This window comes from Cydia splendana, chromosome 17 (assembly GCF_910591565.1).
Source record: "Cydia splendana chromosome 17, ilCydSple1.2, whole genome shotgun sequence".
NCBI classification, from domain to species: Eukaryota; Metazoa; Arthropoda; class Insecta; order Lepidoptera; family Tortricidae; genus Cydia; species Cydia splendana.
This window is the reverse complement of record NC_085976.1, coordinates 17775064-17802014: the sequence shown is the minus strand read 5'-3', so window position 1 is coordinate 17802014 and position 26951 is coordinate 17775064. Positions and strand designations below refer to the sequence as shown.

At 40.7% G+C, this 26951-nt stretch overlaps 1 protein-coding gene and 1 long non-coding RNA gene across 2 annotated transcripts; one reads left to right on the top strand and one right to left on the bottom strand.

The window, feature by feature from the left end:
- Positions 1–241: 241 nt before the first annotated feature.
- On the top strand, positions 242–19967 carry LOC134798895 (DDB1- and CUL4-associated factor 12 homolog). Its single transcript, XM_063771285.1, has 10 exons — positions 242–655; positions 1310–1457; positions 5393–5545; positions 6032–6153; positions 16978–17077; positions 17334–17490; positions 17819–17976; positions 18610–18766; positions 18937–19034; positions 19496–19967. Exons 1-10 carry the CDS (start codon positions 558–560, stop codon positions 19646–19648), a joined length of 1344 nt encoding a protein of 447 aa, XP_063627355.1. The 5' UTR covers positions 242–557; the 3' UTR covers positions 19649–19967.
- Positions 3741–4179, bottom strand: LOC134798590 (uncharacterized). The gene is made up of 2 exons (XR_010145227.1): positions 4079–4179; positions 3741–3971 (listed from the first exon to the last, which is right to left on the bottom strand). It is a non-coding gene; the product is annotated as an uncharacterized LOC134798590 (long non-coding RNA).
- Positions 19968–26951: the final 6984 nt, after the last annotated feature.

Genomic DNA, 26951 nt, shown 5'->3' with positions numbered 1-26951 from the left:
CATGATGAATAAAATGATGTTGCAAGCGCCATCTGTTGGTCATCACAGCTAACCTAACATTTATTCGAGATTATAACCAAACAAAAAAAGGATCATATATTTTCTATTAGGTATTATTAAGTGTGGTTGTAAGTTTCACAGAAGGATAATTTACATAATTATAATATTCATTGAATAATTATGTTTCATAAAAATGAACATTCATGACCGTGATATTTTATATGTTACTGGCAACAATTTTCGTTCTGTTCTGACTGACTGACAGCCAGCCTGCTTTCCGTCAGCGTATTTATTGTTGCAAATAATCCGTGGCTCTTGAAAATATCTTTATTTTGATTCATAATTACATTCAAAATAACATTTGGTTACTAAAATGTTTAATAAATTCCTTGTGTCATAGTGGTGACTTGTGAAAGAAATGGTCGGACTCCATTGCTGTGCGGACAATGTCGATTTATGGATCTGTATACAACAGGACAAAACGAAAGTGAATAAATAGTGTAGCGTGCGGATTTCGGTGTTAATTGTTCCTAGTTACCAAGATTTTTGTAGTTAAAATGGCACAAACTGTGCGTCGGGCGATTGAAGGGAGATATCCTTCCTGCTATATTCCTAAAAGATTAAAAGAACGCAAAGCAAAAGCTGGAATGTTGAGGTAAATAAATTAAATAATAACTTGCTGCCATTGAAATGTCCTCAACTTTTTTTAAATATATATTTTTTAATTTACTATGATCCTATTTAGGCCAAGGAATTGATAAGGCAGCCAATGATATGGTAATTTGTTCTTGACACACACGCATTAATTTCGTGGTGTTTTATCTTCCGTTTGACCTAAAAAACGTTCTGAGAATGTAGGTTTTTTGCTGCTATTCATGAACTCAAACAAATTGTTTGTACAGGTCATTGCTCTGCCTGTTTATTTATCTAGTTAATAATGTCTAATTGATAAAATTAGGGTAAATCTATATAAAAGCCATGACCCTAATGTACTGTACAGCAAACTAATATTTAATTTGGTTTGAAGAACAAGCCAGATTGGATTTACATTTATAAATACCATGTACCACTTTTTTAAACATCTTTTACTAAATCATACTTATATTTTAACATGTATATTTAAATAACGCTATTTCAAAATTCTAAATATATTTATTTCATAAATTGATATTACAGAGGGGCAGTACAGTGATCCCCATTTAATTTACTACCTACTTACTTTATTATTTATTTATTATTTAATACTAAAAACATTCTTTCACATTCTGAGGGACATACTCAAGATTCGTATGAATCATTATAATTCCAGGGTAAGCCGCCCTGACAAACCAGAAGACTTTGTGTGCTACTCGGACAGCGACAGTGAGGAGGAGACTCCGTTCCAACAGCACCGCATACTCACTACCTCATACAACTTTGTGGACTATGTCCGCTCTAGAGAAATACAAGCCCCGGAGGTAAGAAATTTATTTCCTGCATAATAGGTGGAAGAGACAACACATTCACACTAGTACCTGAGACTAGTTTTCATACATTTTATGTCCCCGTAAGTCCCCACGTACTTCTACAAGTACAAATTCAATTCAAGTTTTGAAATAGAATCATGTTGGAAATTAAAAAGCACAAAAATTGCCCTGGGTGGCTGTGGTCTTACTAGGTTAAGACTGATTTTGATGTGGTTCCTTCAGTATCTTCTTAAGCGGGTGGTATTTTATTTGTGTTGAACATCAATTTTATAATATTTATCCCCCCTGTTGACCTGTTTATTTTTAGGGAATGTCTAAGAAGCGATTAACGCTTTTTAGCTGCTAATGTGGGCAATTGAAGTGTTTTCGAATGGTTTATTAGAATGTTATAGATGCAACTGTAGAATTCGGCTGAATATTCGGTTCAGTAAGATTTGAACCGAACATTCGGCTGAACATTTGTAGTGAGCAAACTTCATATTCAGCCCATCTCAAGTCCAAATCTTGTTAGAATGGGCCTGCGGCCAGCAGAATCAGAATCAAGCATTTTATTCGTGATAAACTTAAAACTAAGATTACATACAAGAGTATAAGAGTTAGAGATGCCCCGAATAGTGAATTGGGCCGAATACCGAATAGCAAATATTCGGCCCCTCTCTCGGCCGAATACCGAATATTCGGCAAAGTAGCCGAATAGGCCGAATACCGAATAGTTGCCGAATATTTGTGGCATCTCTAATAAGAGTGTAACAGAGGTACATCATAGCGTCGAAATGAAACAAATTTAGATGAATAATGTCTTTAATTTGCTCTTCTATTATCTTCTTTTGAAAGGGGAGGCTATGTAAAATATCTAGTCATTACAATTTCATCATCACATGTTTTACTTGCTTTTATGACTCATCACATATATTCACATCTTTACATCACTATCAAAATATTTATAGAAGTGACATTGTTGCAGTTTATTGTTATGCATTTTTATTTTTTATCAGTATTATCTAATCTTGGTGCATGAACTCGCAGATGCCCTTGACTTTTCGTACCTAAAATAGAAGAATTCGCGGAAATGTTGTTGAAATGACGTTGCGAGAAAATTGGAAAATTACAAATCCATACTAATATTATAAATGCGAAAGTGTGTCTGTCTGTCTGTTACCTCTTCACGCTTAAACCGCTGAACCGATTTAGTTGAAATTTGGTATGGAGATAGTTTGAGTCCCGAGGAAGGACATAGGGTAGCTTTTATCACAGAAATCACCCTTTCAGGGGGGTGAAAAGGGGGTGGAAGTGTGTATGGGGAATCGTTAAAAGCAGAATGGATAAAAAAAAACCGGGCAAGTGCGAGTCGGACTCGCGCACGAAGGGTTCCGTACCATAATGCAAAAAAAGAAAACAAAAAAAAGCAAAAAAAAAAAACGGTCACCCATCCAAATACTGACCACTCCCGACGTTGCTTAACTTTGGTCAAAAATCACGTTTGTTGTATGGGAGCCCCATTTAAATCTTTATTTTATTCTGTTTTTAGTATTTGTTGTTATAGCGGCAACAGAAATACATCATCTGTGAAAATTTCAACTGTCTAGCTATCACGGTTCGTGAGATACAGCCTGGTGACAGACGGACGGACGGACGGACGGACGGACGGACAGCGAAGTCTTAGTAATAGGGTCCCGTTTTACCCTTTGGGTACGGAACCCTAATAAGCTACCCAAATTACTAACTTTCACCTCTTGGGTTCCCCTATATTTCCCGATGCTGTTCCTGGAGCTTTTAAGACAAGAGAACAACTTCTCTTATTAGCAAGAGAAAGGCTTAGAAAGCTCTCGGCACATGTAGCTCTGACTTTGCTAAGATCCTGCTTCGCCGTCCCCAGAATCACCTACTTCCTACGCACAGTGCCTACTTGGCTACACCCCACACACATGGACTCATTCGACCTGGCACTAAAAGAATCTGCTGAGTGTCTTTTAAATGTATCCCTCAACCATGACCAGTGGGACCAGGCCTCTTTACCTATTCGCAATGGCGGACTGGGTATACGACGCTCACGAGATGTAAGCCTTCCGGCCTTCCTTGCGTCGGCGGCCGGGGTTGTGGACCTTGTCACTAAAATTTTACCTTTAGATGGTGCCAAGGCCACAATACCCTATGCCGCCGAGGCTTTGTCGGCTTGGAAGACTCTGAACTCTGATGCGCCAGTACCAGACAAACCTTACCGCCAGCGTTTATGGGATGACGTCGTGGTAAAGAGACTACTCGACAGTCTAATTCATACCGCTGCTGGTTCTGACAGAGCCAGGCTAATCGCTGCCTCCAGGCCTGAATCTGGAGCCTGGCTACACGCTCTTCCCTCCCCAAACTTAGGCACCTTACTAGACAGCGACTCGATGCGTGTGGCCGTTGCTCTCCGCTTAGGTTGTGACGTATGCCAACCACACCAATGCATCTGCGGTTCCACTGTGGAGAGCAACGGTCACCATGCCTTGAGCTGCTGCCGTTGCGCTGGGAGGTTCCCACGGCACCATGCTCTTAATGACATTATTAGAAGAGCCTTAGTGTTAGCTAATGTCCCATGCATGCTTGAGCCGCCAGGTCTCAGCCGATCGGACGGCAAAAGGCCTGACGGCTTGACCCTGGTGCCGTGGGAAAGAGGTAAGTGCTTATTATGGGACGCCACGTGCGTCAGTACTTTCGCCGCCTCGCATCTTAGCCGCACAATACGGTCTTCAGGAGCGGCTGCTGAGCACGCGGCGTCCCTTAAAAAAGCTAAATACTCGGCGCTAAGCGGGTACTTATTCGTCCCCCTCGCTGTCGAGACCTCAGGCTGCTGGTGCGCTGAGGGTATGTCCTTCCTCCGGGAGCTGGGTCGTCGCCTGCTAGAAAGAGGCCTTGACCCCCGCTCCGGGTTTTTCCTGATGCAAAGGCTGTCCATCGCAGTCCAACGCGGCAATGCAGCGAGCGTGATGGGCACCTTTGCGTCGGGGGCAGCCCGGGACGGGCTTCAGTAGGCAATTTTTTATACTTATTTAGTTTATATTTATATTTAAGTTTAGTTTTTAATTAGTTTTATGTTTAGTTTATGTATTATTTTAATTATGAAATAATTTTTTTACAATTACTAACTCCACGCAGACGAAGTCGCGGGCAAAAGTAGTGAAAAATAATTTTAAATTATTTATTTTAATTTTAGCTTTAATTATTCTGCAGAGTGCAGACAATTGTTTTGACATGTTAGGTATAGCTTTGTTCTTCTTCTGTAGACCCCCCTTTATCAAGTGCTATGCTTGACATTCTTTGCCTGCAGTAGAGTCGGACCAAAAAAAGTCTGCAGCGGATTTGATAGCCCACGCGGTGCAAGTGTCATTTATACGTCATAATTTCATAGAAGTTTGACGTTTAAAATAACACTTTCACTGCGTGGGCTATCAAATCCGCTGCAGACTATTCTTGGTCTGACTCTAGCAATAATTTCGTCCTGCCAAATGGCTAGTGGATGTCTGTTTCTGTGAAACACAAGTTGCAATCAGGCCCCTTATTTTACGACTTTATTCCAAGCATGGCCTTCTTATAAAACTCAGTCCTTTATCTGATATTTTGACGTGGTGAATTTTATGTTACTTCACCACAGAATAATAAAATAATATAGTGGCTCAAAATGTGCCAACATTTTTGGCTTTATAGTATTTTTACGAACAAATACTGTGTACGTATCTTATCCAAAATTCATCTAAATCTGTTCAATGGTTGCATGAAGAGGAAACAGACAGACAGTCATAGCTACTTTGGCATTTATAATATTACAGTAGGGATACGCTAAATCCTATCAAATTGTTATAGTAATTTCCGAGAAACTCCATAAATGCAAAACCTCAATTAATTATGACTTAAGGGATAAGGAAACTAATTAGGCGCCGATTTTGTAGCCTAGATCCGTGGATCCCCTCTACGCCACCCGCCACATGCTCACTCGGGATCTGTTCCGAGAGACCCCTCTCAACCTGGGCAATATGAACAAGGTGTTTTGTTCACAATGGCTCTCAGACCGACAGGTTGTCTTCGGGACCAAATGCAACAAGGTATGTTATGTAAACACTAAAATTAGGGTAGTATTTGATGCACCCTCTCGTCGAGAAATCTCGATCTCAATCGTCTGACTGAAGAGATCTCGAAACATACAATCTCTAGTCAGATTTTTCGCACGAGACGTTGAATCTCCAGTCTCGTTTTCAAAATTGCATTCCCTAATATAACAATCACTTATAGCAACCACTTAGAATACTATCCAAGCTACACTCGGTCATTGCAAAGATCTGTTCAATTTCAATGTTATTTTAGTCTGACTATAATGAGGGTTTCCGCGATCGAGTTTTTCACTAGATGACAGCACCGTGGCGAGAGGTCTAGCTGTCATAATCCACCAATCATGTTTAACCATGTTTTTTTTATTGGTGGATTTTGACAGCAGTTGTCAAAAAGACCTCTCGTCACGGTGCTGCCATCTAGTGAAAGCGTGGGTATGTACAACTTTTAAGTATATCCATCTAAACCCATTTTTTTTGCAGTTGAAAGTATACGACGTCCGCACACGGTCTTTAGATGACATACCCACATTACGGCCGCGAGCGCCCTGGGCCGGGGCCGAGCATCAAACCGGCATACACGCGCTACAGATCAACCCCTCCAGGTAAGGTTAGACGGCGACATAGTCAGACTTTGCCAATCTAGTTATCGCCGCTTCAAAACTTAACTTAACTACAATAGCTTCTACCAACGAACGTGAATAGAATATCAAAGTGGACCAAACCATATCGGGGAAAAGACGAAATATATTCTACCTAAGTAAGTAAGCAGTTATAGCTCGTAAGATATACGTAAATAACGGCGTAAAATGTCTATATCATGTCATTCTAACATAAATAATAGGGTATTTTCCTATTAGTCAAATCAGTTACTTTTTTAGAGCTGTCAAAACGATTTGCTAATATGGAAATTATATGAAACATTACATCGTGACGTCACGGTCAACACACATACTTTTTATACTTCTATTCGATTTATTAAATAGAACTTGTATTTAAAAATAACTCCTATCTATGTTTTTCTAATAATTATCTGGTGCTTTATTTCATGGATGGTGTAAAATAATTTTCACCTCAGCAGCTCGAACAAGGGTACTTTGCTTCTTAAAAACAGTGAGCAAAATGCGATTTTGCTCACTGAGTCATTTTGTCTCACTCAGTGAGCAAAATCGCATTTTGCTCACTGATTGTGTCTCACTCAGTGAGCAAAATGCGATTTTGCTCACTGAGTGAGACAAAATGACATTCAAGTGACCTTTATAGACATTTCAACATGCGGGGTCTAATACAAGTTCGATATACTTGGGTTCTATTATCTCTGTCCCTCTAGGTATGTTCTCACTGCTTAGGGTGAAAAATTTTGTGTACTACACGAGATTAAAGTTATTTACATCTCGTGCGCTTTTGAATCCCTTACTACGCTCAAGATTCTAAATTAGATTCTATTATAGAATCTTTCGCTTGCACGGGACTCAAAATAAGCACTCGAAGAAATATCAAACTTTGATCTCTTGTTGTACAAATAACTATTTCTTCCCTGCTAGGAGGGATCAAAGTGGCACTTTTCTTCCCTGCTAGGAGGGATCAAAGTAACACTTTTCTGTTCTAGCACACTATTTTTTAATTTTTTTGCACATTATTTTTTTAGCTTAAATAATTTGTTTGAGCATCAGATTGTGTCAACACTAAGATTTTTTTATTTTCCTCATAGTTGATGTGAAAAGCAGTATGTGTCACACGGTATCAAAATTATTTCGTCTAGGGGGTGGATTTCAAAATCCTGCGAAAACTTATGGTTCGGTCTTTATAAAAAAAACTAGTAGGTTGTGCGAGTTGCAACTTTTTTATATGTTTTTAAGAACTATTATCTTCATGTTCCTTAAATTACCATCTCCGATAACTTAATAGTTTTTTTTATATAAAATGTTTTATGTGTCTAAAATCATCACCGTCTACCGGAAAAATCTGAACCTTTTTGTTTGCAGTGAAAATTATAGCATACCTATCGTACGATTGCGATTTTTCTATTACTTATATCTTTTCCATGTTGTTGTTTAACACATGAAAAAATATGCAATAATTCCTTTACCGAGAAAGTACATTTAAAAATATTTAAAATTTTGTCACGAATATTCGTCAACACCGTCATGGTAATGTCAATGTGAGCTTATCTCCGTGTATGAACAACGAAATACCGCTAAAGGTCCTTGCCCTATTTTTCACTTTAATATAGAATGCCAAAAATGATTTCACTATAAAGTCACATCATTGAATCGTGAGAAATATTACGAACAAATTTGTAAAACGTAGTCACAACAGAGCATCATCACCGTTATGCTTTGGTTTAAAAAAGTTACAAATGATATATTAGAAATAATTACTGAAATGAATGGCAAACTACATGAAGTTCATTGTGTAGCATAGACATTAACTACTATTATTCGTATTGTAGAAATAAAAACAAGAATCTCTCAAATCGTCAACACCATACCCATCATCACCGGGAAAAAATGACGACCGGTGATGATTTCATGTGTATGGTGATGACGGTTTTCAGAAACTTTTCTAGTTATTTTGCTATAATTCATTATGAAATTAAGCTGTATGTTTGAAAAACGTTCTCTATGTCTTCTAACACTATATAATGTCTACCTGTGGAGTGTAGACTGTAGCTTTTCGTGATGGGGGTTCGTTGGGAGAAGCGTAGAAACTCGCCGCTGGAACGCGCTGGCCGCTGTGCTGTCTCGAAGTCCGCTATACCTTCATTTACCGGTATATGTGTTGTGTGAAATGAAAACACATATATTTGATTTATTCACTTGGAGAGTGTTCAGGCTGGTATGAGTGAAGCTCTCTTGATGTCTCTGATATCTCTGAATAAGCCACGAAACGGCTCTGCCTTATATAGTAAAACACAAGGCCGTTTGGTACCTTCTTCAACTAGTGGGTGTATCATGCAGAGTCAGTAATGTATATTTTTGCCAATCTCGTTAATTATAAGCACGTATGAAAGGAGCACGAATCCTAGACTTATAAATAGGTACAATATTAAGCACGTATGAAAGGAGCATGAATTTCTAGACTTATAACTAGATATAAAACATTCCACGCAATTCATTTGACATAATATACGAGCACAAAGTAAAACATGATATACAAAAGTAAAAATAGTAACCTAAACGTAGAGACTAATTAAACACATACATGAACCCTAATAGCTATTTACGACAGTCTCCCCCACGTGTGTCAACACCGTCTTCATGCGCGGAGTAAATGGGGATAAGTCTAGAAACTGGGCGGCGGACGTCACCTGCGCGTGTGCGAACAATGGCCACTCTCACATGACCATCTGGGCCAGGAAATAGCTGGGCGATTACGCCTCTGGGCCACGTTCCTCGTGGCATGGAGCTATCCGCAATGATGACTACGTCACCTTCATGCAGTTTTCTCACGTTTTGGTGAGCACCAGGCCTGGGGAGGAGGCTGGGTCGGTATTCCCGCTGCCAGCGCCTCCAAAATTGGTCGGCTAGCGTTTGCGCTGTTTTCCACGAAGAGAGCGACATAATTGCGTCTGTGAAGACACCCAGTGGCGACATGGCACTTGATCGACCGATTAGAAAGTGATTCGGCGTCAGGGCTTCGATGTCTAAATCTGGATTCACTGGTGTCAACGGTCTGGAATTGACTATGTGCTCTGATTCTAGCAGTAAAGTATGTAGAACTTCTTCGTGGGGTGCTCTTTCTTTCAGTACTACTTTTAATGCGGTTTTAACGCTGCCCACGAGCCGTTCCCAGGCACCGCCAGCGGAGGGGTTGCCGGGTGGAATTTTCTTCCATTTTATGGCTCGCTCGGTCAAGAAGGGCTTGAGACTGTCGGGCAGCGTGTTTTTGGCCTCTGCCAGTTCTCTTTCCGCGCCGTGGAAGTTAGTGGCGTTGTCGGAATAGAGAACCGTAGGCGTGCCGCGTCGCGCTATCATTCGGCGTAGCGACAGTATCATGGAGGATGCCGAAAGTGAGGCGGCAAGCTCCAGATGTACAGCGCGAGTTGTGAGGCATGTGTATAATACACCCCACCTTTTCTCGCGGCGGCGGCCTATCGTTATGTGCATGGGGCCAAACAGGTCTACGGCTGCAGCGGTAAATGGCGGCTGATTCACTTTTAGCCTTTCTGGCGGCAAGTCACCTATGGGAACTTTGATTGGCGTTCCCCTATAGGTTCTGCACCATTGGCATTTATGCGTTATATAGCGAATGCTACCGCGCAGCCCGATAATGTAGTACCTTTGTTTCAACTCGTTGATGACGGTCGCGTGGTTGCCGTGATTGTAGAGTGCATGAAAGTGCTGTACTAATAACTTGACGAAATCTTCTTTCGCATGTAAAACAGGCATATGCGTGTTTTTATCGATTCTAGCATTTAGTACGATGATTCCGTTTTTGTCAAGTTGTACAGCGATTTTGTATAGCGGAGATTTCTTCAGGAGTGGCCGCCCAGTTTCCAGAAGCTTCATTTCCTCCGGAAATGCAGCATGTTGACTCCGTCGGATTAGCAATATCTCTGCTAAATCTAAATGCCCCTTATTTATCTCTATATCTGTTTTCTTAGCGAACAATGCGGCTTTGAAAACCTCGGCGGCAACCAGAATACTAGCGGTGGCGCGAACTAATCGCACGAACTTTGAGAACCTACACACCTCCGGCAGGTACTCAAACCTATTCTCCGCGACGCCTACTGAGCATACGAGTTTATTAACGCGTTCCTCGCCCGTATCGGCGACGGGCGTAGGCACTTTTTCGGTCGGCCAATGCTCTTTGGATTTACGTATAAAATCGGGCCCTATGAACCATCGGTGGTTCACTCCGAATTGCGCAGGTACTCCACGAGTCGCGTCGTCAGCCACGTTAGCTGCACTAGGCACCCAGCGCCAGTTGGCGGGGGTGGTAGTGTTCTCGATTTCTGCTAACCTATGTGCTACGAACGTTTTATACCTACGTGGGTCCGAACGTATCCACGTGAGCGCCGTTTTAGAGTCAGACCAAAAATACTTGTCCTTTATTACGTAATCTGACTCCTTGACTATGGTTTCCGCTAATCTAGTAGCTAGTACGCAGCTCTGCAATTCCATCCTCGGAATGCTGACTACCCGGAGAGGTGAAACGCGGGCCTTAGCGGCCACTAACGCGGAGGTTCTAGTCCCCTCGGGGTTGATGCTAACTAAATACACGGCCGCGGCATATATTTTTTCGCTCGCGTCGCAAAAAACATGCATATATGCCTCCCTATTAAATGCGGGCACGTGTCGCGGAATCTCTAAGTCTCGTAATTGTTGTACGTTATCAATGAACGATCGCCAAACGGGTGCGAGTGAGACGGGTATAGGCGAGTCCCAATCGATTCCTGTCCTCCATATTTCCTGCATTAACGCCTTGCCTAAGACGGATATGGGGCTTACGTAACCGATCGGATCAAATATCGACATCGCGCTACTTGTTACCTGTCGTTTTGTAGGTAATTTCTGACCGTTAAGTACGTCTTCGGGCGTATTACGAAAGTTTACGTTGAAACCTAAGGTGTCACGTTTGTGATTCCATTTCAAACCTAAGGTACGTTCGCTGTCGTTCGCGCCTAACAGCGACGTTTCCTGATTGCTATTAACTACGTCAGCAATTACCGCAGGATGGTTCGATGCGAACCCGCGAAGCTCGAATGACGCGCGCATATTCAGCTCGTAAACTTCGTTTACTACGCGTCTCGCTTCCTCTTCAGACGTATCGAGGGCGATCAACATGTCGTCCATGTACGTATTCTTTATTGTTTTTTCCGCTGCGATCGGAAATTCTTTACTATGCGATTTTGCGTTTTCGTTTTTGACGTATAGCGCGGTTGTCGGCGACGCTGCCGAACCAAATATAAGCCGCTTCATCCTATATTCTTGCGGTTGGGAGGTACGGTCCTCTCCCCTCCAAACGAAACGTAACGCATCACGATCCTGCTCAATTATTTCGATCTGTAAAAACATCTCTTTGACGTCGGCTATTACCGCGATTTTACCCTCGCGGAAACGCACTAACACGCCGAAAAGTGATTCTAACAGGTCGGGGCCAGCTAACAGCGCGCTATTGAGCGAGCGTCCATAAGCTGTTGCGGCCGCGTCCCAAACTAATCGCATTTTCCCGCGTTGCGGGTGAAAAGTTGGGAAGTGGGCTAGGTACCACGTCCGGGGTGCCTCGGGGGGCGGTCGCGAGCTCATTTTCTCCGCGTAACCTTTGTCGAGCAAGTTATTCATATGCTTTGCATATTCGGCTTTAAGTTTCGCATCGCGGTCTAGCTTTCGTTCTAGACTGTACAGCCGTTTCAGTGCTTGCGCTCGGTTATCGGGGAGTTTCTCGTCATCTGACCGCCAAAGTAAGCCCGAGCGATACCGTTGCTCCCCCGGTATCTTTTCGCAGGTGGCTTCTAACAAATCTAGCGCACGTTGGTCGGGGTCGGCCCGAGGTAATTTTTGTGAAACGCCTAATGACTCTATGTCAAAATGTCGTTTCATCAATTGTAAGGCCTCGTCATCCGCGGTATTAGGCCTTGCGTGCCCAACAAATTGTACCGCGGCGCGACGCGTACGGTCTGGTCCATGCAAAACCCATCCTAGCCTGGTTAAACTCGCGACTGGGAGGTTAGGCGGACCGTCTATAATTTGCCGACTAATGATGAGATGCCAGTTATCTTGGCCTATCACGATAGTAGGTACTGCGGGGGGGTAACTTAATTCGTCCGCGATTTTAGATAAATGATCGCATTTATCTACCAAGTCTCGCGGCACGCCCTGCGCTCCTAAACCTATATCGCAAACCGTGTAAGTCTCCATCATTTCCATATGTCGACTACAAAAACCCCGTATTGCGACTCGTAACGCATACGAATCTGGGTCCCGTACTACACCGCCTATGCCTTCTATCTCTAATGTTTCACCGCGCACACGAGGTGCGGTTCTATCCGCAGTTTCATGTAACATCAACGTCATTGCCGCGCCTTCATCGAGTAGCGCGAGGGTTTGGACGGTACCTAACGGTCCCGACACCTCTACTGGCATGATTTTGAGATACGTCTGCGGCAGTTTAACATTGAGTACTGCTTTGCGTGCTGCCGGCGCACTATTACCGTTCGCGGACCTGGCCGCGCTTAAACCGTGTAATAGTCTACTATGTCCGGCTTCGCACTGATTCATGCCACACGCGACATATTTACATCCAAAAAGTTTACGGTGATTCGCGCCTAGACATCTAAAGCACAATTTAGCTCCCTTTGCCAAGTCCCAGCGCTCAGGTATGGTCGCGGCTAGAAATTTCGAACACTCCTTAACTTCGTGTTCTTTGCCGTTGTTACATATGGCGCACGCTTCGTGCGAGACAGAGACAGACGCTATCTGTCGCTTGGGCTTAGCTCCGGTTGACGCTGGCTTTTTCTTTAAATTGCCATCGCGGTGCTTTACTTGAGCTACGGTCGATTTATTAGTACGCGATCTATTTCCCGTATCACGTGTGTATGACTCGCGGAAATCTGACTCCGAACCCGAACTATAGTCGCGAATGGACGCGGGGGCGCGGGGCCCAGCGAGAGCGCGGCTCGACCTGCTGGGCTCGCGCACAGAAGAAACCGCGTTTCGTTCATTTCGCGATCTATCATACGCATCACGGTAGAACGCGGGGTCGCGAGACCTAGAGAGAGCTTGGCTCGATCTTCTGGGTTCGCGCGCAGAGGAAACCGCGTTCACTGCATTCCGTGATTTGTTGGACGGCTTATATCGGTTTATGCGCTTGGCCGCAGTACTAATTTCGTTAAGAAACTCGGAAATTGCTACTAACCCGGGTGTTTCTACGTTAGACTGCCAGTATTTGGCCCATTCATAGCGCACTATCAGATTTAATTTATCCACGATTTTATTCACGAGCTCAGGCGCGTGCAAGTATTTCTCTTGACGCAAGGATCTAATGGTGGCGACGGCATTCGCTACATGCGCGGCGAATGAGGCTATATTCGAATTGTCTTCGGATAAACGCGGCATGCGTTTAATATTATGAATTTCCGTAAGAACAATCTCCTCAGGGTCGCCGAACTGCCGTTCCAGCGCTTCCATTATTTCGTACGGATCCTGAACCGTGTACATTATTGATTTTACGGCCGTCCGAGCTTCGCCCTTAAGTGCGCGCCTAATCCGACTGACGTTATTGACGGCACTAAACATGGGCGACGTATCTTCGAACTCTGCCCTAAATGATATCCACTCGGTGATATCTCCGCCGAATGCAGGTAATTCCGGCGGTTTATGGTACATTGGCGCGTAGGTACCGTGCGGTACCTCTAAAACGCGCGGGGGCGGTCTGCTAGCCCGGTCGGCGGCGGCACGCGGCGGCGGCTGCGCGGTCTTTTTCGGCGGCGGGAATTTAACGTTTTCTTTCGCGACCTCGTGCTGTGACCTAGCTTGTCGTTCTACCCAACTTCTAGTACGTTCTTCGACGGTCGCGTCACTGCTGCCGACAGACTGCGCCTTCAGTGGCGCAACCTGCGGCCGCAAATTTGCAGTGACGGACCCTGTCTTAGAAGCTTCGACGGTCGCGTCACTGCCGCCGCGAGACTGCGCCTTCAATTGCGCAATCTGCAGCCGTAAAGGGGTGGGCCCTTGGTGCGTGGTCGTAGGCTCCTTGCTTCCTTTTCGGACATCTTTCTGGCTGGAACCACTTCACTTAACACACGCGGGGGGTCCCTAACTTGACCTGCCTATGCCTATGACTGACCGTTGCCGTGCGCAACGTCAGTGCCCTAAGCGTGGATCCCTCGTGGCACTGAATCTCCCGCAATGGCAAAGTGCTATGCCTAGAACGTTCGAAAGCAGTGTGTGGGTATCAACCATGTGACACTTGCAACGAAAGTTGCCAGGACACGTGAGCGGAGGTGGTCCTACGACGCTGCACGGTCCGTCCGGCAAGCCGGTAAATGGGTTACGGAAAGGTATAGGGTTTGGGTCTAAACCGAAGCGAACTTCTAGGCTCAGCGCGTCCTTTATTCTTTCTTGCCGTCTGAGTCAAGCAACGTTCGCTTAAAACTCAGCGCGTACTTGTTTCTTTCTTGCTGTCTGAGTTAAGCAATGTCGCTTGAAACTCAGCGCGTACGTTTTTCTATCTTGATGTCTGAGTTAAGCTATGTCGCTTGAAACTCAGCGCGTACGTTTTTCTATCTTCATCCGGCTTCAAAAGGACCAAACTGTGGAGTGTAGACTGTAGCTTTTCGTGATGGGGGTTCGTTGGGAGAAGCGTAGAAACTCGCCGCTGGAACGCGCTGGCCGCTGTGCTGTCTCGAAGTCCGCTATACCTTCATTTACCGGTATATGTGTTGTGTGAAATGAAAACACATATATTTGATTTATTCACTTGGAGAGTGTTCAGGCTGGTATGAGTGAAGCTCTCTTGATGTCTCTGATATCTCTGAATAAGCCACGAAACGGCTCTGCCTTATATAGTAAAACACAAGGCCGTTTGGTACCTTCTTCAACTAGTGGGTGTATCATGCAGAGTCAGTAATGTATATTTTTGCCAATCTCGTTAATTATAAGCACGTATGAAAGGAGCACGAATCCTAGACTTATAAATAGGTACAATATTAAGCACGTATGAAAGGAGCATGAATTTCTAGACTTATAACTAGATATAAAACATTCCACGCAATTCATTTGACATAATATACGAGCACAAAGTAAAACATGATATACAAAAGTAAAAATAGTAACCTAAACGTAGAGACTAATTAAACACATACATGAACCCTAATAGCTATTTACGACACTACCTTATAAATGTACAATAAATGTAGAAGAAGATATAACTATTTCTTTCACACTAGAGGATGGTTAGTTTTTAAATAACATTTTGACTGAAGTAGGCAAAATTTAGGTCACTTAGAACATACAAATGTTATTTTTTATAATCTAATAATGTAAATCGTGCAACTTAGAGTCTGTAATTGCATGTTAGTCGTGTTAAAACAAAGTATTTAAACAAGCAATATATATTAAGTTTTAAGCGACCATAGGCTACGGTACTGGCTCTCTATCGTGATGGCCTTATGTTTTTTGATAATATTATATTAATTGATGTATATAATTACAGCAATTAATAATTATACCATTGGGTAGTCACCGGACCCAATACCTAACATCTTTTAACTTATGACATGCATTACAAGTAGGGGTCTTGCAACTTATAAAACACTGATTATATATTAATGTTTAGCTATTAAACAACATATATATGGATTTAAATAATTATAGCTATTTTTAAAGTTAATTTATAAAACAACAAAAATACAATCTTATGCAATGAATCAAATTATCAAAAAAAAAAGTAATATATCATAAAAATTATGCTCATTGGTAAGCCATCAATTTTATAATATGATATAAATACCAAGTTAAAAGAAGTAGATAAAAGAAGATGCGGGTTTAAACTGATAATAAGAGTACAATATTGTTAATATGATTTAACATTGAAAAAACCCAAAAAAATAAATGAATACATAAATTGCCTATTTCGGAATATAAATTATTTAAAATTATACACTAAAAATACTTGTTATATATTTATTTATATGAATAAAATGTATTTTTTATAATTTTCTAAAAATAATTTATGTAGCTAGTCTTATGTTCAAAAACATGTTATTTGTAATGTTTATTAAAGTTCTAAAGCCTTACAATTAAAAAAAGTTTTTGTTTTTTTAATACGTTTTTAATACATATATAAATTAGTTCCCAAATCGTCATTACCGTACATGCAGTGTCATTACCGTCTATAAAAGAGTCATTACCATACCATGGTTGTCATCACCATCTTGCGTTTTTATTTTCCGAAAGCGATAACTCCAAATATAAGCCACAAATGATTGTATAAATACCATAAATATCCTCAATATACAGCCCCCTATTACTTTACCCAGCTAGAATCGTGTTAAATTAAACATTAAAAAATAATATATTTTTGTATGGTGAAATTTTTTGTGATGAAATCCACCCTAGGGCGTTAACAATTGAATCCCTCATTATGCTCAGGATTCTACTTTAGAATCCCTCACTACGTTCGGGATTCTATTGTAGAATCCATCGCTTCATTCAGGATTCAATGTACGCCCTTAACGGAAATGTATCATTTTGATCCCTTGTAACACAAACTACTATTAAATACAGTATAATACCCTATTGCATGCTTTTTTTTCTACTAACAATAGAATACTTAATAGTCACGATTGTAAACATTTACCTGAGTTGAGCGCGGCGCGTCAATAAACTGGTTACTCCAGTTTGGCGCATTTATTGTACATAATTATGTATCTTTGTAATTGTTTTATATGAATAGATGAATTAAAGGCAATAATGTTGTTATAGAACACTGCTGGCGACGGGAGCGCAGAATTCCTGTGAACTCGCCATCTACAGCTTGCCTACGTTAGACCCCGTTTGCGTCGGAGAAGCGCACAAAGATTGGGTAAGCGTAATACAAATATTATGTACAGAGCCCGGAGTTTTCGCTATCGATATCGATAAAGAAATGTTTCTAACTCTAGTAAGATCGCGACAGTCTTTTGTTTTGCCGCGAAAATTCCGGGCTCGGATTATTTACTTAAGATAATATACGTAGAGGCTTAATTCGATGCACATATTAATATATGTTACTCGCTTAGCCACTTCTGCTGCTGACTGTGAATTGCGTGATGTGTTTTAAGTTTTAATCTGTTCCCCAGATCCTGGACATGTGCTGGCTGGACGACGAGTTCCTGGTGACGGGGTCGCGCGACTCCAAGCTGGCGCTGTGGCGCGCGCCGCCCGCGCCGGCGGAGGGCGAGGCGGCGCCCAGCCACGCCTACATCCAGCCCGTCGTCGCCAGGGAGTGCCGCTCCGGTAACACCACCATGTTGCGCCGTATATTCCAGATACTAACATTACTTATTTACTATCTAATTACCGGCAAATTACAAAGCAGCAGATTTTTACCAATTTGAATATGAAAGTACTTTTTAGTAGCGACAGCTTATCAATGTAGGGTAGGGACAGCAAAATTGGTCTATTTTGCTTACTCTCACAGTATAATTACTTACGGCCTTATTTCATGGGGATCGGATGCTAATATTCATTTTGCAAAAAAGGCGCATTATAAGCATATTGGTAGAGTGTACGGGTTTTGCGTTAGGTTTTTTAAATAAATGATTCTACATTTGTTCTTCTTCAGGTCAAAAAGTCCGCGCGCTAACCTTTAACCCCCGTTGGCGCGAAATCGCCGCTTTGACTCTCAACGGCTACATCCACGTGTTCAACGCAGAGACCTTCAAGCAGACCTTATCCAGGAAACTGCCTTCGTGCCAGGACCTTGTATGCCTTGCCACACAGGTACATACTTTACCTTGTAACTGAGCGTTTCTTTTATTTTTGCCATTTTATATATTGTGACCTTTTTTGCCACTTTTGTGTTATTTCTAGTCAGTGTATGGGGAAATGGTAACACAATAGGAAAAAAAACTCTGGATCATTTTATTATCCCATTAGGATCGAAAAAGCTCGTGATTCTGAGTAGAAATAACACAAAAGTGGCAAAAAAGGTCATAATAAATAAAAATGGCAAAAAATAAAAGAAACGCTCAACTGAGCATTTTTTTAAATGTCACTTTTTTCTTAATTTAATTGAGTCAAGGGTCCTAAACTGCAAAACGTAATTCAAGACCAAAAAAAGTGAGACAATGTTGCCACTACAATAATTTGTTTGTAAAATTGTAAATTCCTTTTGATAAATAATCACGCTAAGATTATTTATTTATTAGTAATTTTACTACTACGATGGAAAAAAGTACTTTTATTTACTTATTTTTACATAAATACAAGATGCGCTAGTAAAAAGTGGCAACATTGCCTTACTTTTTTTGGTCTTGAATTACGTTTTGCATTATAGTTTCAAAAAGCCATAAAACTAAGTTTTTATGTTTTTATTTTAAACGTATTTGTATGAATTTGTGTTATGTTTTCTAGGAAAGCGGCATCTACGCGATAGGCTGCAAATCCTACACGTTACTGTTGGACTGCCGCACTCTGCAGTCCGTCCGGAAGATAACTTCGCGGTACAACGGCTGCGGGATCAGGTCTGCCAGCTTTAGAGGCAACATGCTCACCATTGGGACTGGTCTAGGTAAGACTACACTCAACAATATCAGATACAATATAAACATATAACCAATATGCAATGGCGATTGGCTTTTTGGCAATCCCCCAAATACTCGCTCTTACTCATTACAGAGCGAAACCTCGAGCAGCTACGACCAAAACTAATTCTTGTCAAAATATTATTTCCATTGACAGGTTTGCTAATGTTCTACGACATGCGAGCGGCGAAATATTTAGAGAGCCACATACACTCGTCCAAAACTGTCACGCTCAGGGCTTCCAGGGGATATGTGGTAAGTTGTCATATTATCTATAATTGATAACAAACACTTAGCAAGATAAATTTAATCAACCATTTTTGACATATCGTCGGATGAGAATACGTTTGTGCCATTGGGAACGCAGCGGCAATGGAATACGAGAGACGTCTTCGGGACAGGGGTCAGGTCAAAAATTTGGTTGGACTTGTGTCCAAATGCGAGGCCGGAATCCTCGCTACGCCTGGGGCTAAAAGTAACAGCGTCTGATCTTTTTGTGTTTCCGTAGCGTGGCCAAATGCTGAGCTGCAGTAAAGCAGGGCTTGGAATAAAAACCATAGTCAAGGTTGGGCGAGGCCGAAGGCTGAGTTTCTTATAAGACCGGACTTTTTTAGTGTCCGTTTCCGACTGCGGCGTGCTTCCGTGTGTCCGAAATTGTGACATGTAGACATCTGTATCCAATTTATAAGGCAGCAAAAATAACTTTTTTTTTTCAGTTCCCAGATGAAGAAGCGGACGGCTTCAACCAAGTGAAATACGTCCCCGCCATCTACACGCACTGCTACGACTCCTCCGGAACTCGTATATTCACTGCCGGCGGCCCACTACCGGCTCCCCTTATAGGCAACTACGCCGGCATCTGGCAGTGATACTTACTCTAATAAAATTATGATGGAAATGGGCATTGGCATGTTTTAGGTGAATAATTGTATTAAACTGCGTTGGCGCCTGACAGTGATAGTTACACACCAAGTTCAATAAGTTCCCGCCATCTACACGCACTGCTACGACTCCGGAATACGTATATTCACTGCCGGAGGCTCGGAGGATAGTAGTCTCGTGATACTCTCAAATTATAATAACGTGATGGAAACTGGACATTGCCATATTCTTTTGATAAAATAATTTCACTATATTACACTTACCGCATCACCAAAAAGCAATAAAAGTACCTACCGTATTTTATATCTCCACTTATGTTTTGTTTTATTTTGACAATGTCATAAGTCAATGCGGTGTTAGGGTCTGCTTTATTATATATAATATATATTATGTACCCACATGGTTACCTATACGTCAAAAGTTCTATATTTGGGTGACTGTTCAGATTTGGCCGTGAATTCCAAATACGCGGAGAAATAATTCATGTTTATGAAGTCCTTGCCCCAAAATGTACATTATAATTATTATTAGGCAATATTAGCGTAATTTATATATAATATTACGGCATAATGTATTGGAGGAACTATGTCAGAAAATTTTCAAAAGAAATATTCATTGTAATTTGTAATTTTCTTTTTAATTTGCTGCTTTCAAGGAATGGAAGTCGTTGGCCATAGGGACTACTACAATCAGATGATTTCATAGATTGTATATCTCCCTCTCGCACTAAGGTAATAAGAAAAAATAAATTAAACTTTCAAAGTTATCAGTTAACAATCTAGAAATTTAATTCTGTACGGTTTGCATAATTATTCACCATCGTATTTTCACGGAAACGTACGAACGTGTCATTTCAATCAGTCTCGGTACAAAAAGTACTGAGGAAGACTGAAGCAGCATGACAAATACGATCGTTTCCGAGAAAATACGATGGAAAACAATTATGCACTACGTCTGTACCACTTCGCACTTCACTTTGACAACGTAGTCAGATGGACAAACTACACTGCCGCTATTTAATAAGAGGACTAGGGACGACTAGATATATCAATTATTATTGACAAATGATTTGACAATTGAAATATACCTACAAGCATATCAATATTTACAACAGAACTTAATATATACTCTAATACTTAGTGTTTGGAAAAAGATCAGTCTAAAACAATAATTTCAGAAAATACGTACTAAGGGCAAATGACCCTAAAATGGGGTTGGCAACTGTCAAAGGTTTGCCTAGATGGCGCCATCATAGCTTGCCCCTTTTTCTATGAGATTTGGCTTAAAGAGCTGGCAGGGTATTAAAAAAACCAAAAATTTGACACAATTCTAGGGATTGACGGGGCAAGCTATGATGGCGCCATCTGCTAAAAACTTCCACCGGCCAACCCCATTAAATAAATTTCAGAAGAGCCCATCAACGTGCACACTAGCGCCACTGCTAAATAATCGTGATTATTTAAATTTAACGACAGGTATTTTAAAAAGGAGGCCGCTACGTACTGTATTGTGTATTTAAGTACCTTTTGAATACATCAAACTAGTTTTTATGTTGCTGGATTCGTCGAACTAGGACCTCAAAACAAAAACGGCCGTTTTAACTTTGGACGCATCAATTTTCATCCTTGAATATACTTTTTACGTCCAGCCAGGCCACACTGTCAATTTAATCAGATTGTGCGAAAAGTTGCACCGCCAGATAATTTTCGACAAGGAATATCAATACCATGGAAATTCAGGCTGTGTTTCTGTAAGCATTCAGCTCGTGTGGTGCGCCTACAAACTTATGACGCGAAAATTGTTATGATAATTATATATATTGTATACAATCGCAAAATTATTTATAGCAATAACTATGTACAAATTTATTTAGATATAACGCTAGAGTCCTTATTAAATTGATCCCTTACATTGGATTTCAGTGTTTGAATTGAGGGGTAAAAATACTATAAATGTGCCTAGCAACCAGATGCACAAATGGACATTATAACTAAATTATACTGTAGTTCGGACTGCTATCTTAATAATCATTTCTTTTGACAACATTCGTCACATAATAACACTAGCTGTTGCCCGCGAATTCGTCCGCGTGGAATCTTATCTTCAACATTTTACATCTTTAGTACTATAATTTTCATACCCAAGCAATGTTGAAATTAAGTACTTTCTTTTTTAGCAAGTTTTAAGTCAAGTGAATTTTGATGTTGGTTGCTGAAATTACTTTTCTTGTATTCTCATAATAGGTGCCTATGCCCTTATACAAAGATTCAAGTTCCGCACTCACAAAATATCTGATCTTCATACAAACTTTCAACCCCTTTCTCACCACCTTGGGGGATGATTTTCAAAAATGCTTGAATTAGTTTTTATGTTTTTTAATTTAATACCTTTTTTTGCAAATAGTTCAAGTTCCTAGCTTAAAATTAAATTTACACCCCAAGACGAACTTTCATCCCCTTTTTAACCCCCTTAGGGGTTGAATTTCCAAAAACGTTGCACTTACTTTTTTTTTTGTAATCGGCTATTATGTCTTTCTAAGAAGTTTCAAAGCATTTGTAATGGATTCAAACTTTGAACCCCATTTTAACCCTGTTAGGGGATGAATTCGACAAATCGCTGAAATCACTTTTATTGTCTTCTAATAATATCCCCAAATACAAAGATTCAAATCCCGCGCTCGAAAAATGTATGATATCCATACAAACTTTCAACCCCGTTTTCACCACCATAGGGGATGAATTTTCAAAAACGCTGAAATTAGTGTTCTTGTATTTTAATTTAATACCTTTTTACAAAGTTTCAAGTTCCTAGCTTCAAATAATATTTGCAGCTGAAGACGAACTTTCATCCCCTTTTTAACCCCCTTAGGGGTTGAATTTCCAAGAACGTTGCAATTACTTTTTTTTGTAATCGGCTATTATGCCTTTCTAAGAAGTTTCAAAACCATTTGTAATGGAATCAAACTTTCAACCCCTTTTTCACCACCTTTGGGGATGAATTTTCAAAATCGCTGAAATCAGTTTTCTTGTATTTTAATGATATATCTTTTAACGAAGTTTCAAATTCCAAGTCAAAAGAAAACTTAAACCCCATACAAACTTTCATCCCCTTTTTAACCCTGTTAGGGGATGAATTTTACTAAACACTGAAATTACTTTTATTGTCTTCTAATAATATCCCCAAATACAAAGATTCAAGTCCCGCACTCGAAAAAATTTTTGATATCCATACAAACTTTCAACCCCTTTTTCACCACCTTGGGGGATGAATTTTCTAAAACGCTGAAATAAGTTTTCTTGTATTTGAATTTGATACTGTTTTACAAAGTTTCAAGTTCCTAGCTTAAAATAAAATTTGCACCCTCAGACGAACTTTCATCCCCTTTTTAACCCCCTTAGGGGTTGAATTTCCAAAAACGTTGCAATTACTTTTTTTTTTGTAGTCGGCTATTATGTCTTTCTAAGAAGTTTCAAAACCATTTGTATTGGAATCAAACTTTCAACCCCTTTTTAACCTTGTTAGGGGATGGATTTTACAAAACGCTGAAATTACTTTTCCTGTCTTCTAATAATATCCATAAATACAAAGATTCAAGTCCCACACTCGAAAAAATGTTTGATATCCATACAAACATTCAACCCCTTTTTCACCACCTTAGGGGATGAATGTTCAAAAACGCTGAAATAAGTTTTCTTGTATTTTAATAATGTATCTTTTTACGAAGGATCAAATTCCTAGCTTAAAAGAAAACTTTAACCCCATACAAACTTTCATCCCCTTTTTAACCCCCTTAGGGGTTGAATTTTGAAAAATCCTTTCTTAGTGGACCCCTAGACCTTATAAGGAATCTAGTTGCCAAATTTGGACTTTCTAGTCCCAGCGGTTTGGGCTGTGCGTTGATTTAAGTCAGTCAGTCAGGTCTTTCACGTTTATATATTTAGATAAATGTATTTAAATACCTAAAGATACAGACTATAGGTACTAACTAGTGGGAATAACCGTCGCAAGCCATTGGTTAATATCCTATTGTTTCCAATACGATTTTAATGCTCGTTTGTGCACTGTGTCATAAATTATGATTTACAGTACATCTGGTGCTATATTACGACACCAGGCCCCAATTTCACCACGGTGACAGGTGCGACAATTGTAAAATCACTGTTGCTGACGTCACAGGCATCCATGGGCTACGGTTACTACTTACCATCGGGCGGGCCGTATTCCTGTTTGCCACCATCATTGTTTTATTAAAAAAAACTTTATTATATCGGAAAAAAACAGATATTTCTTTTGCGAAGTTTCTGACAATTGTCAAGATTTAGAAGAATTGTAGGTAATTCTTGACAGGTAATGAGTTATATGTCGGAATTTCGTGACAATTGTAGTGTTTTTGTGACAATTGTCATAAATTTAGCAAGAGAAATATCTGTTTTTTTTCCGATATAATAAAGTTTTTTTTAATAAAACAATGATGGTGGGAAACAGGAATACGGCCCGCCCGATGGTAAGCGGTAACCGTAGCCCATGGATGCCTGTGACGTCAGCAACAGTGATGTTTTACAATTGTCGCACCTGTCACCGTGGTGAAATTGAAACCAGGTGCTATAGCACAGTACACTAAGAACAGTAGTGAATCTAAGGCCGCTCGGCAAGTTATTTGCCTACACTTGCGTTGGCGCTTAGGGTTGTCACTTTTATTTTTAGTTAAATATTATTTGCGTATTATGAGTAGCACTACGTTTCTATTTATTATAATGTTGCCTAAGTCATGTACGAGATCGATAAGCTTCATTAAATCACTATTGTATACAATAGTTTTCTACGAGTCAACAAATATAATACTTTAAACCAGTAGAATCATACAAACAACCCAAACCAAAAGTATACCTACAGCTAAAAGCGCGAGCAGCCGCGATACTTTCATACTGGTACGCGTCCCGGCGCGTTGGTCAACGACACCTTCTCGTAACTCATGAGGCCCTGGTACTTGCTCCGCGCTAAATTCAATTTTTAGACAGTTGTTTTCTCGATATTGGCCACCGTAGCCTATGGGGACTAACAAGCAACACTAAGTGGTTTTCGTAGTATATGGATGTTGCTATATTAAGGGTGTCACATGCGCGTTTCTGAATTATGAACCAATTTTTTCTACTATACAACCTAAAATAAATAATTAATTTGAGCTATGGTTTTGTTTCGTCCTCTTGCTCGCGGCGAGCTGTAATTGGCCAATTTCATTATAGTTGAGTAAACTGTATCGAAATGAATATTATAGTTGAGTTGGGAGCCCATACATTAAAAATACCCAATTGCAGTATGGTATAAGAAATCTTAATTCAAGAATTACAGTTGACGAGTAGAAAAATAGTTATTTGTACAACAAGAGATCAAAGTTTGATATTTCTTCGAGTGCTTATTTTGAGTCCCGTGCAAGCGAAAGATTCTATAATAGATTCACGAGCGTAGCGAGTGAATCTAATTTAGAATCTTGAGCGTAGTAAGGGATTCAAAAGCGCACGAGATGTAAATAACTTTGATCTCGTGTAGTACACAAAATTTTTCACCCTAAGCAGTAAGAACATACCTAGAGGGACAGAGATAATAGAACCCAAGTATATCGAACTTGTATTAGACCCCGCATGTTGAAATGACCATAAAGGTCACTTGAATGTCATTTTGTCTCACTCAGTGAGCAAAATCGCATTTTGCTCACTCAGTGACCCACAATCAGTGAGCAAAATGCGATTTTGCTCACTGAGTGAGACAAAATGACTCAGTGAGCAAAATCGCATTTTGCTCACTGTTTTTAAGAAGCAAAGTACCCTTGTTCGAGCTGCTGAGGTGAAAATACTATTGTCTCTGTTCGAAGTCATGGTCAAAAAAATTAAGGCCTACCGTCAGAGCAGACAAATGCGAGCGGGCGGGCAGCGTACTCGAATGCACGCGATCACAGTCGCGGTACGGCCCACACTGCCGCCACCGTATTCCCCCGTATATTATGCTAATGTGTGCGTGGCAGCGCGTGCGTACACGGCGCCCGGCGCGCACGCACACATTCAAGCCGGCAGCGGCACATTTCTATGAAGATTCACTACTGTTCTTGTACTGTGGCTATAGTAAGCACACATTGAAAATTTAAAGGGCCATATGTACTGTAAAACGTTGTACGATACACGTGCGAATAGTAATTCGCACTTGTATCATAAATAACTATTACTTTCATAGGCGGTTTGGATTGGCGGCGTGCAATTTAGTAAAATTGTAAATAATTATGATTTTTAGAATTAAGCCTCTATACATATTCCCCCTTATTCATAATCGTTTACTAAAGTTGACAAGCTGATAATAATCGTTTGTCCCTTTCCGACGTATGGGTATGATGGAAAGGGACAAACGATTATTATCGGCTAGTCAACTTTAGTAAACGTTTATGAATAAGGGGGATTGTATTTTCTCTTCTCCATGAAGTGTGTATTTTCGTTTAAGCACTATTCGATTGTCATTTTGTTTTGTAACCATATTTAATTACGCTATTTTTTTGATGTGATGGGTTTTCATTTACATAGGCTATGTGTACAGTCGCCATCAGATATATCGGAGCGGCCAAGGCGCTCACAAATATCTGAACACGCCTCTATTGTCAAGCCCCCTCCAGACTATGTGCGTGAATCGCGGCGCGACGTCGCGGAGCGAACATATCGCGAAGTTGACGTATGACTCCACACTCGCACGCTTCACGGCGATTTCGCAGTTTGGTTTGCGGCAATATGGCGGAAAAGCATCAGCATCAGCATCAGCTGATCGAGTTTAACTGTTAGTTATCTATGGCATCATACGTGATTTAGCTGTTTTTGCTATTTGTTTTATTGTAAAACCGTAAAATATATACTTGGTCAAGCAGATCTTGTCAGTCAGGCGGCAAATTTGAAAAATGTAGGCGCGAAGGGATATCGTCCCATAGAATGACTTGAATTTGAATTGAACTTGAATTTCGCACCTTTTTTTACTGACAAGATTTGCTTGACCAGCTATAGCTGCTTAATATAATATATCATGATATGATTAATATTTATCTTGCCACAGAGGAGCCAAAATATTGTGTAATGCGGAGTCTTGCAAGTTCGCGCCAGGCTGACGCAACTAGGAACAAAAAAAAGTTTTGTATGGAAAATAGTGACCTAACCATAGCCAATAAAGCAAAACAAAACGTCAGTGCTATTTAGCTGTCAAGTCAACTTAGTCAACTGTCAGCCATATTGCTTTGCTTGTCATGGCGCTTTGCATGTATTA